This window comes from Aricia agestis, chromosome Z (assembly GCF_905147365.1).
Source record: "Aricia agestis chromosome Z, ilAriAges1.1, whole genome shotgun sequence".
NCBI lineage: Eukaryota > Metazoa > Arthropoda > Insecta > Lepidoptera > Lycaenidae > Aricia > Aricia agestis.
In genome coordinates, this window is record NC_056428.1 from 32,580,412 (window position 1) to 32,593,298 (window position 12,887).

The 12,887-nt window shown below is 35.2% G+C and overlaps 2 protein-coding genes across 3 annotated transcripts in view; one reads left to right on the top strand and one right to left on the bottom strand.

Moving 5' to 3' along the window:
* Nucleotides 1-1,199: 1,199 nt before the first annotated feature.
* On the top strand, nucleotides 1,200-5,982 carry LOC121738567 (techylectin-5A-like). Its single transcript, XM_042130726.1, has 8 exons — nucleotides 1,200-1,717; nucleotides 1,917-2,049; nucleotides 2,125-2,208; nucleotides 2,318-2,480; nucleotides 2,676-2,940; nucleotides 4,845-4,971; nucleotides 5,263-5,419; nucleotides 5,793-5,982. The coding sequence occupies exons 1-8, from the start codon at nucleotides 1,240-1,242 to the stop codon at nucleotides 5,904-5,906; spliced, it is 1,521 nt and encodes a 506-aa protein (XP_041986660.1). The 5' UTR covers nucleotides 1,200-1,239; the 3' UTR covers nucleotides 5,907-5,982.
* Nucleotides 5,983-9,987: 4,005 nt separating this feature from the next.
* Nucleotides 9,988-12,887, bottom strand: part of LOC121738563 (putative mediator of RNA polymerase II transcription subunit 12) — a 43,324-nt gene continuing 40,424 nt past the window's right edge. For both annotated transcript variants that reach the window (XM_042130718.1, XM_042130717.1), the window contains exons 26-28: nucleotides 12,199-12,371; nucleotides 11,513-11,726; nucleotides 9,988-10,801 (exon numbers count right to left, since the gene is read on the bottom strand). In XM_042130718.1, the coding sequence (XP_041986652.1) occupies nucleotides 11,514-11,726; nucleotides 12,199-12,371 (386 nt within the window). In that variant the 3' untranslated portion in view covers nucleotides 9,988-10,801; nucleotide 11,513. The remainder of the gene's footprint in view (nucleotides 10,802-11,512; nucleotides 11,727-12,198; nucleotides 12,372-12,887) is intronic.

The following is a 12,887-nucleotide window of genomic DNA, read 5'->3' on the forward strand; positions in this document are numbered from 1 at the left end:
TTTCAGCAAAATCGGTTCAGCGGTTTAGGCGTGAAGAGGTAACAGACAGACAGACAGACAGACACACTTTCGCATTTATAATATTAGTATGGATATGGATTGATAATCAGAATAAAACTACGCATAGGTAGGTAGTCAGAGAATAGATACAATAAATAGTACATAGCTTATGGTGCATAATGAGTGCTGTGGAGTGTAAGTATTTAATTTATATTTAGAAATCAGACGTCTTACGATCACCGAAAGATTGTTTAAACTTTTCATTGAATCTTTTTATTAAACAAATTTTATTTCCAATTGAGAACATTTTAAATAAAACATTGAAACGATGGACAATTGCACGGCAGACTTCTCTAAACATTCATTATTGCAGACAGCGAGAGGAACTGCAGAAATGAAAGTGTGTGGTTTAATATACGTCTTTATATTAGGAGCTTGGGCAGAATGCGAAAGTGATGAAAGCGATGAAGAAGCAGCAACAAGTAACAACGAAACTCCTCACGGAGGTCTAAGATCATCGGCAAATAACGATGCAGTAGTGGACAAATTTGTGGACACACTCATGACAAGGCAGAACTATGCTAGTATCGTGGAGACCATTGAACGGAAATTAGATGCACTGGACAAAAAACTTAACGAGAAAACTAACGATATAATAAAACAATCAAATGAAATACTCAAAACTATAAGGTCCAAATCGTATTGTACTGTCGAAGAAGATATAGATAACATAAAACATTTTCTGCGCTCTTCTAATCTTAAAAAAGGTAATTATTATATTTTAATAATTTTAATTATTAATTCAATTTATTATTAAGCTTTATTATTAATCATGAAAGATCCTAACTACATCGTCATTGTTTTAATAGTAAGTACATATTTGCTTCTTTATACTTTGCACTCACTAATAAGCTTTACACAAGTAAGTAAATGAGGAGAGCAGGAACAAGATCGTATTGCGGTTAATTTAAAAAGTAACTTAAAATTAGTTCATTGAGTTGGTATGTGGAAAAAGACAACACAATAGTTACTTTGCAATAAAATAATCAAAGAATAACTAAACATAATGGCGCGTGTTTATAAACAGCACCTGTTAAATGATTGTGATATTCATCTCGATCTGCAAACAATAGCGAGAGCCAGAGCTAATACCTACTCCTATTATTATAACACTAACCATAACTATATACACTCTAAAATAGGACGGTTGTGCGTGGTAACCCACAAAAAGTATTGACAATGTTAAGTCGGCAAATAATAGTTTTTGCTATATTTCTAATAATTTCAAGTGGAGTAAATGCAAAAAAGAAAAAACCAAAGGTCAAAGCCAACAATCCTGACAACACAATTTGGCAACGGGTATATGACGATAACCTAGTGGACGAGTCATATCCAACTAAAAAAGGAGCCAACAATTCAAAGTTCGTGGCAATCGATAATAACGAAGTCGTAGATAGACTTCTGGATTCGCTGGCAGCAAGCGAAAAATCCATGAAGAGAATTGAAAAAATAGATTTCAGATTAAACCGACTAGACGAGGAGATTCATGAGAAATCTGACGACATCTTGAGGAGTTTATCCGATTTAACCACGAAAATGTACGACGCGGAAACTTTGTCAAAAATTAACTCTTCATTACAGCTCATTAAGGAAGACTTGAAAACTATGAGGGCACATATTGACTCTAATGTAGCAAGGACATTGATAAATCCAAAGGGTATTTTTAAATCGTTTGTTTTAATAGTACACCACAATTTCTAATAACAGTACACCATATTTTTCCTCTTAATAATTATTAATCGTTTGTTTGGAAAATAAGGCTGCTCCACTATCGAACAACCAATTTACAATGGCTCAAAGAGTAAGTACATAAATATTTTAAGTATCATGATTTTTTGGCGATCGTAAATTTTCAGGTGAGGTCGCCGGAGAATGTCGCATGGATCCATCGCTGAGCCATCGCCTGAAGCAATTAGAAACGCATTTATCATCAATAGCCAAGAGCATGGATTCTGCGACAAATATTTATTCACGAAAATCTTCTGTAGAGTAAGAATTACGATTTCGAATAGTCCTTTATATCTAACAAATGCGTAACACTTACTTCAAAATATTCCTTTTTAGTTCTTCTGGTGGCGATACTTTTGAGTTGCTGAGTGAGCTTCGAAGTATAATTCGAGAACAGAAGACACGTACGTGTGATTTCAGGTAAAGATGAGACAGACATAAAATTAAAATAAAAAGCAATCGAATATTGTTAAGTTAAATAATTAAACAGGGCAAAAGAAAATCATTAAAGAGTTATTAGTAATTACAGTAACATTGGTCGAACCGTTGAGAGCCCTGAACGTTATCCTAGCGACTGCCAAGAGATACAACTACAGGGATTCAACATCACAGGAATTTATAAGATAAAACCTTTCGACGCTGAGCCATTCTACGTGCTGTGTGATCTTACTACTGCTGGAGGTGGCTGGACGGTATAGTTTTAAGATACTTTTGAATTGCATGATCCCGAAAAATTCACTGCTCCAATATCAAACTGCATAATATGGGCAAAAAAAAGGCAATATCCGTAAATCAGACGTCAATCTTGTTTCACTTTCTGACCTATTAGAATAATACTGGTAAGAATTTACCTAACAGGTGGTAATTTTACACTTACCTCATTTTAGGTGATCCAAAACCGATATGACGGTTCCCAGGACTTCTACAAAAACTGGTTTGACTATAAACATGGTTTCGGTAATTTGGCTGGTGAATTTTGGTTGGGCTTGGAGAAGATACATTATTTGACTACACAGAAGCTCTACGAGTTGCGAGTTGACATCGAGTCTGCTAATGGTCAGGAGGCAGTTGCTGGGTATTCCGTCCTCACTATTGGACCTGAGCATGAAGGGTACAGGATAAGTACTCTGGGAACATACAGAGGAAACGCTGGTAAGTACCAATTATAGAACACCGCCTTGGTGAATTAAAAAATAGGTAGTACTTCAAAAATAATTTTATATTTTGTCTTAATTTCATCAACACCTGTTAGTATTTACCTACTATTTTTCTAGATACATCTTCTGTTCGATTATTATTATAATTAGGTGGAAGTGCGTTGGTAAAATAAACCCTGCATGTTAAGGTGCCGGTTGGCAGCGGGCGACATGAACAAACCGCAGACGACGTGTCGCAGTGACACTACTGGTTTGTACAGGCTACTGGTATTTCTATGAAATATCCTCCGCAGCTAGCGACTCGAAGCTAGCGACACTTATTCATAGAAAATACATAGAAACCAGTAGTGTCGCGACGACACGTCGTCTGCTGCAGCTTCATGTAGCCGGCTTCCATGCAGCTTTTACTATTAAAGAATTTGATTCCTAGGTAGATGGCAGGCCTAGAGTTCGACAAGGCTGTTTATGAACGTGGCGAGAAAAGGAACTAACGCTTCTATCATACATAAACGTCATTTTTGACAGTTCTCCTTTACCGGCAGCGCCCATTGACTGACTTTGACACTTTCAATTAAAGCCTTGTCTGTAAGTAATTTAGTCGCGTTACGTCAAACCCATCCGACCGATCGCAGCCATAAAGTTAATATACCTAGCGGAATAGAGAAACAAAGGAAAAGCAAGAGAGATGTCACTATGATCACTATCAGAAACACTTCGTGGTAAAAAGAGACGTGTGATACATGACAGCAGCACTCTTTTTTGACGTCCAGTCGGCACATGCCGCAAGTTGACAATTTAATCTCATAGAATTCATGTTCAATCATGCTTGTGTAAGTGTATACGTACACATATTTTTCACACAGATGAAAACCAATTTCGGTTACGTTTGACAGCTCGAGATTGTTGCTCTATTCCGCTAGGTATATTAACTTTATGATCGCAGCTAAGATTGAATTGACATAAGCCGACCACATGACGTAGGTCTGTCAACTGACTAGGACAAGGGCGTCGCCAGCCGATGGCGCAGGGGGGGGGGGCAAGTTTACTTTATCTACTACAATTCATACTTTTCTCATTCTCTGTATATGAGAAAAGTAGGTATGAATTGTAGGTAAAGTCAGTACTAGTGTAGTATTAATGTAGTAAAGCACATGAAGCTTTTCACTTGTACTACGAGCTTTCAATCTATTACCAGATTTTAATATTATAGTGGTCGTTGTTTGCATTATATTTAATTTTGGCAACTTTTTTAGAATCTCTAGGGGGGGGGGGGGGCAGCTGCCCCTCCCTGCCCCCCCTGGCGACGCCCTTGGACTAGGAATCAATTTCCTCGATGGTACCTTTATATTATTCAACTAGCGGCCCGCCCCGGCTTCGCACGGGTGGACATTGATTTTTAAATAATTTATTTTGATAAGAATTAATGCCATGAGTAAAATAAAGGCATTTAAATGTAGTCCAAAAACATTTTAAGATTTTTTAATAAAAAAATGGTTATTGTGCCTCACTCAACATAGATAGGTATAGTGTGTCGCGGACTTTTTTGTAGATATTTAAAAGATCTACAATTACTTAGAACATTTTATGGTTACCTATATCTTTTATAGTTTAGGCAGCGTACGCGAAAAAAGTTACATTTCTGGTTGATTTTTTACACCTTGCGTCCGAAAATTTCAAATATCTTACGGAACCCTATTTTTTTCCAAAATAAAATTTAGTCTATGTTCAGCAGAATTAATGAAGAATTCCAATGGTAAAAGAATCTTTTAAATCGGTCCAGTAGTTTCGGAGCCTATTTAAGACAAACAAACAATCAAATCTTTCCTCTTTATAATAGTAGTGTAGAAAAAGTAAATAAACTTTACAAATTTTACTTAATAAAGTATTTTATTAAAACAGGTGATTCCTTAGCATATCACGCTGGACAGAAGTTCTCCACATTTGACTCTGATAATGACGAGTGGAGAGACGGTGCTTGTGCCATCGAGCACGGAGGAGCATGGTGGTATAAGGAGTGTGATAAAAGGTACTCAGCACTGCTAAAAATATTACAGTTTGAGAAAAGCCAAGAGTTGGATCCATTCCACATTCGAGAATAGTAGCGGTTGAAATGACCATCTATGAATCTAAAGGCGACCTTTTCGTCCGCTTAATTTTCTAGAATTTTTATTAAGGAAGTCTCGTTTAAGTCTTTAGAGTCTTGTTTTAGGACCATGATTATATGTAAAAAGCAATAATTCTTCAAAAATTGAGGGTAAAATATTAGATATGCTTACGTAAACATAAGCTTACCTTTTGAAAATATCCTTACTTTCAGCAACCTCAATGGTAAATACTCAACCACCGGCGACGACAACAACGTCCAGACCATTTTCTGGATAACGTTCAAGGGACCAAACACGCCGCTGTCTAAGACCAGAATGATGATCAGGCCTCTGCCGGCCACAAGACCCCTTGAACATGGAAGAACTAAAGTAAGTATTTCCATCCGTCACTTACGGTGTTTTATACTCGTAGCAATGCTGATTAAGTCACGCTCAAGAACTGTAATTGCATTGGGTCTTATAGTAATCACATCCGTTGAAAAGCAGGCCAACCCCACGTTTGTGACCAAAACTGCACGGCTCTAAAATGCCCCTACTTTTTAGTTAACAATTTTTTTTTAATTATTATTATTATTATAAGTACCTACATAGTTCTAGATAAAAAAATACTTACACAAGAGCAAAATATGCAAAAGTATACGGGAATTAGGCCGGTTTTGACTTCCTATTTATCCTATTGGTCGTGGGCTCTCTCGGCTCATACAGTACTTTTTAAATCTTCTCTTTTTTCTTTTAATTTCAGCTGAGAGGTGTGAAAGCTCAAGACAATCAGAAGTACGTGTCGAGGGAGGGCAGAGGACGTGTAGCATACAGATACGACGACTCGCAGGATGTCTACTTTCCCACCTACACATGAAAATTCTTAGACTTAAATGTATAATCCAATGCATTTTATAGCGCTTAATTTAATAGTTCAGAAATACTTAAAAATTCTAAGGGTCCCTTCACAGCGTGACGAAACGATACGTTACTTAAGAGTTAACTAGCTATTTGACCGAGCTTTGCTCGGTATTCGATAAAACGCGAATAAAATAACATTTTCTAAAAATGTTTCCTACTTAGATCGATTTATTGCCCCCGAAACCCCCTATATACTAAATTTCATGAAAATTGTTGGAGCCGACTCCGAGATTCCAATTATATATATACAGTGTGTAACAAAAATAAGTGATAATACTTTAGGGTGTGTACGTGTTCCTTGTAGAGAGTTCACTGTGAAAGTAGCAGCGCTGAAAGACGAAAAAAATTTTTCACTTTTGTATGGGCAAGGGCCCGAGCGTCACGAGTTTTCCCATACAAAAGTGAAAAAAAAGTTTGGTCTTTCAGCGCTGCGACTTTCACAGTGAATTCTCTACAAGGAACACGTACACATCCTAAAGTATACTTATTTTTTGTTACACCCTGTATATATAAGAATTGCTCGTTTAAAGATATAAGATTCAGACCGCAACGCGATGGCCGATGCGTAGATGCATTCCTAAATTTGTACTGAATTGACAGATTGATTTTTTGTTTTTTGATTTTTTGTTGACTGATTGATTGACAGTCTTGCAAACCTGTCAAATTCATACAACTTTAGAAATGCATCTCGTCGCGTTGCGGTCTGAATTGACCCTAAGACAGTTACTGAAAGAACTTTACTGTCGTACCTATGCGTTGCAATGCTTCTGCTTCCTCTCCTATAGAACTTCTACTTCAATTATTGTGAATGTTTAATACTCAATGGCTACTTTAAAGTAGCGTCGTCTCGTTTCCTTTTGAAGTGATCCCAAACTGACCCAGTTCTTTTTTGTAAGTAAAATTATATTCAAGCTTGACTACTGATCTCTAATGCCCGAATCGTGGTTTTCATTGATAGAAGTCAAAACTCAAATACCCTAAGAAACTATGCATAAGTTTATTACATTTGTAACTGAGGTATCTGCGTGTAAACGCTTAGGAAGTTGTAATAAAAACCATAAATCAGTCTCATTTGCTTTTATTTGAATCACTTTAACTCGTCAGCTCTTTGACGTTGAGCAAAAAATGGACAATCAAAATTTTCACATGTAGTCACGTCATCTATAAATATCAATATATTAATAATTAATTAACAATGTTCGTCTCGAAACGGTCTAAAGTAGTTCGCTCCTATATGCACAACGCGACTACTTATCAGGGATAACCAAACTTTTTACAAGATGTTGTACCTAAGCTAAGCGACTATCTGCCAACTTAAACTTTCTGATCGTTTCAACAAAACACTTTTAATGTATGAGTTGGCTACCCCCTATTATCTAACCTCATGGCAGTGCTCAGGCCGTTGTTTTCAATTTCATATCTAATATTACGTTATACATAAGCCACGCCTGACGTTTAAGTGTACGCAAGAGAAAATTCCACAGAATTTAGTCTATGGATTTTTCAATTGTTTATAATATTCTAGTACCTCCAGTAATAAATTACAAATCTAGTTTTCATCAGACGTTTTCTAGCTAGTTCAATGTGGTTTACGAGAAACTGATGCAATGCGACTATACGTCGAAAATCGTATACAAAATGCAATAACAAATTCGTTGTGTCATGATATGGTTGGGAGCAGAGCCATAATATTGTAAGGCGTAACAGCACCAACGGAGAAAATGAACTAGCTCGATAACATCTAAAACAACATGGCGGCGTTAGGTCTAATTCCAGTAACGCGCCGAAAACATCCTTGTGTTAACAATCCCACAATTTGCTGTCATGAAACTTTTATTTAGGATCTATGATTATAAAAATATTGTCTCTGAACATTTTATCTTATTTTAATTTGTTTGATTTGCGTAAAATAATTTTTATGTATTTCTAATTTCCTAAGCTGGGCATGACAATAACATGTGGGGTTTAGTCAACAATCGATTCACAATGTCATTAAGCTCCAAAATTATGGAATGAAACTGATAACATCATTTTTCCTCCAAATCTCTTTCCTAACATAAGGGAGAGATAATTAAAGTCCCTGGCAAATCCTTGTATCAATAGTTACATTTATCTATACCCACGTCACCGAATAGGTTTTATTTAGGGTGGGTTGCACCAGAGGCGTTGTTATAGTTAAGGTTAAGGTTATCGTCAAATATGGCGTCATTTGACATTTTGTTATGGTTAAAGTTATAGTTAAAATAAGTTGGTGCAACCCACCCTTAAAAGGTTAAAGGCTACTCGTCTTTCACTGTCACGAATTTAGCGCTATCTTGTTTTCACATAAACACTCAGCGTAAAGACTGAAAGAGACAGGCAGCGTTGAGCCTTCCTCAAAATTCCTGTTGGGTGACTCGCGAGTATACGTTGACAGTTTCCTCATAATCGAGATACATGATATATTATCGTATTTATTTCATTAGTTGTAAGACCCAATTTCACTTAGCTGAATGAAGGCACCTAAACAATTGGTTTTGAATTATTATTATATGCTTCGAAGTTCGCAACCGTGCAATGGAGTAAGTAAAACAGTTCATTAGATAAAGAAAATCTATTTAGGAAACAAAATTTAGCAAAGTGTGAATAGTCTTCCAGAGAGTCATTATACATAGATTAAGTCACAAAACAAACACCGACACGATATCGTATTTTAACCACAGAATAAATACAGAAGTAAATTCATTTCTTTATTTATTCCGTCTACCTAAATAACTAACACCTAGCCACAAATAACTTACACATAATATATGCACCTGCTCACTATAAAAAATTATAAAACCTAAGCTATCATTTTACTGACCTGTTTTTGGTATCTAACTTCAAATTTATTTACATAATATACTTAAAAATAATCTACCTTATAATACACTATTAACAGCACTAGAACTAAAATGCATCCACAATTCAAAATAAGCCTTACAGATGGGTTTAAGAAATTCAAAACTGTACAAATTGTAAAAACTTAAAATAAGCTTGTAACAGAATCCTCACAAGCTGTTACACCGATTAATTAGCACCATAGATTTAAAACATCTACTACTCACCTATTCTATTACATTGGGTAGCCGAAGTGATATAAGACATCATTTACCAATTTTGAACACTCGTTTGAAATGCCTAATAAAATATTTTATGAAGCCTAAAATTACTAAAGTTATAACAAATCGAAACACTACATCAAATTTTAATTTATATTTATAATATTTTACTAGCGTTAAGGCCCTTTTTTAAGCTTGTCGAGTTATATTATAATTAATTAAATAAAGAAGCCTCAAATCAAATACATGACAAAAAGTAAAGGTAAAGAATCAAGTGCAAAAAAACTAGTTAAAAAATATAGTAAGATATGATGAAAATGTAAATACATATTGTATAACATACAATTATAATAATTAGAGTAAAACTCGACTTAAAACTTGCTAAATATTATAAGAGGAAGATTGGCACCTATCCTAAAAAAAAGTAAATATTAATTTATTATTATAATCACATAATCATTCATTAACAACGAATTAAAAAACACTTTATTTACTAAAAAAATGTTCAAATACAGAAAAAAAATCCATGATAACATGATTCACTCTCAGAAAGGTGGCAATCTTCCTATAATGTGTAAAATATTAAGGATTATTGATAATAAAGTTCAATTATACAATAATTTACCGTATTTACATAAGAATTAATTATTAGCAATAATTAATTCTTATGTAAATACGGTAAATTATTGACTGACTGACATTATTATAAAAGAACAAAATTTTCAACAAGATACATAATAATTTTCAGCGGCAAAAGAAATTAAATGCGAAAAGACTGACATTTTATTAATATTAAAACTGCAGATAATAATTTAAGAAAATCATATTATCAGATTTGTGGGTATTTTAAAAATTGGTATGTCGAATACTTCTTATATTACTTATTTCTTAATAAAACCTTTTTTAATAAAATAAACATCTAAAAAATGAATAATGTAAACATTTGTTTTGTTGGAAAAATAGCTCAGCCTTTTCGCAATTGAAAACAATAAGAACAAGACATTGATGTAAAGACGTATTGCTTATACTATAGGCGGAACTTTCGACATTGTCCTAGGTGCATACAAGCGTAAGACGAATTAACCCCAATGTCTCAACATACACAAATATACTGCGCAGACCAAACTACACATATGCATAAAGATCCACACAAAACGAATACTTACAGCTTTTGAGACTACGAAGTTAACAGTATTATTGCAATATTACCACAATTTTTATGTATACGGTATATCTGCAGTGCCCTAGTCCGCGCAAAACGGTACACGCACGCGTATACGAGATTTCAGATAACTTGAGAGAGCAAAATTGTATCTGTTATGCTAGTTTGACTATAGAGACACGACTAGGTCACTTCATATATTGGAGGCCTTGTATAATTTAAATTCATTAAAAAGGTGCAAAATGTTTATTGCAAATATTCCATATTGCAATAATCCTGCTATACAGTAGCAAGGGCTCTTACAGTATTTTTCTTACAGTAGGTTCTATACTCGTTACTAATAAAAGAGATACACTTTGATACAGACATTATAGTTTTGACCATGTCTTGTAAGTTAGAAAAGCCAATCGTCTATGACAAACGCAAAAAATTAATCATTTGAACGTCTGTATACACGGTGTAAATGTTTTTATTAGTTAAAGAGGTTATTATTTACAACAGCATTAGGCCACGGTATAAAATATTCGTTCATATAATGCGGTAGAAAAATATGTACAGAGTTAATGAACACTTATTGTACTTCGCCCATTTAAAATGGGTCATACAAATCTGAAAAAGACAATAAAACATATTAATTTCAAAGACTAATTTCATAGTATTGTCAATATTAAATAAAAATATTATTAACAGTATAAAATAATACTGTAAGTTTTTCATTTTTTACCTTTTATTTATTTCAGTTCAAACTTTTTCAATTGCATGCAGATTAATTATCTTTTTCTTGATTATTCCAATTGTTAATTATCAGGTATTTACTTTCAATGCACACTGCAGCTGAATGTTTTATTGTTTCAATTTTTTACAAAAACATTCATATTAAACATTTATCTCATTAACGCAATCGATTTTTCGATAACTTGATAACTAATTTTAGCAGGTATAATAAACTGATTTAACATAAACGAAACCAATCGTTACAAAGGTAACAGCAACTATTACAAAAGTAGCTTCCACTATTACTTAAATAACAGCAATCCTACAAAGTAACAGCAAAGTTGCCGTTGCAAGTCTAACGCCAAAGATTACAAAATAAACAACAACGATTACACTATGTATGTAATCGTACAGTCGTCACACACGTAATCGACACTATTACACAAGTAACAGCAAAAAACAAAGCCTTTGCATTCATTGTGGATGATTCATACAGTATTTTTAGAGCGAAGTAACAACTCTCAAATACACGTAACACGTAACAGCAACTATTACACAAATAACTGCCTGTATTACACACGTAACAGCAAATATTACAAAGCTCACCTCAGTCGTTGGCCTCCTGCTCGCTCTCCGGGCGAAGTGTATCTATGCAGGCGACGATCTTCAGCGCCGGGCCAAGCTTCATGGACAGAGCCATGACCAGGTGTTCCGGTTTGATGAGGAGCAGGGCTTCCCCGTCCACCTCCTGCATGAGGAACTCGTCCGCGTAGCCCGCACACCCGGGGATGTTGCGGATGAACTCGCACACTTCCGACACCTGAAATGCCAGGGTTGGGATGAGTGTGTCTAAACACACTAGGCCGAAAATACGCGGCCAAAGTCGGCATGATTACGCCTGCAATGTATTTTAAATTACTGATGACACGCCGAAATTACGTCAAGTTATAGGATATACGTAGCGCATTACAGGCGTCATCATGCCGAACTTCGGCCTAGTATGTTTAGACACAAAGAGAAACGGGACCTAAGTCATTTGGTCGGGTTACAAAATACCCAACCGGTAAATCACGAGTCACGCAAAGTTATTTAGCACCGAATATTACGAAGTTCGTAATTGATATTTTTATCAAGAATTGCGCGGGAACCATGATTTTATACCATTATGTCCTTTCGAGAGTTTAAAAATGTCTCTATACCAAATGTTATGAGTCATGACATAGTAAATAAGTGTGTATACTTGTGTCTCGCGATTTTAATTTCGCGGCTTGAAGGAATAAAATGTAACTTACACTCCACTTGTGCGCGTTAGGTATTTTCGCTTGGCTGTCGTCGTTGGAGTCCATGTTTTCATCATGATCAGCGTTCTCCGACTTGGATGGCGCGTCTGAGTTGTCGTTAGTGGACTCGACGCTAGAACTTATCCGGGGTATGCTGCTACCGTTATCCAACATTTGTTTCTTTCCTGTAAACAGATATTAGAGATATTTTTTTACTTATTCGATCAAGTGAGGACACACTTGATCGAATAAGTAACAATATATCTCTCAATCAAACACTAAAAGAATATGTAATTGGGAATATTACGTCGGGCGCTACTAGCAGATACAGTAAAATATAATCCAACCAAAATCCGACATGTTGCATGACATATCATAAAATTGACAGATTCGTTATCAAATGTCGAACAAACTTTTTGTTTACTGCCTATGCCGGTACTGCCTCTAGCGTGAAAACATTGCACTCATATATCCTGTAGTACGGTACTGGATTAGCACTGTATCAACGTGAACATGTCAAGCCGTAGCCGTTATAAAGTTTGACAGATCACTCTATCGTATTTCGATATCTTTATTTATTTTTATAGACTCACCAACAGAACAGCATTTGTGACATTTTTGGCAACAAGTTTTAATAAAGTTTCACCACATCTGTTTTCGTATTCTGTGATAGATTTAAAAAATAACAGAATACACTCAGC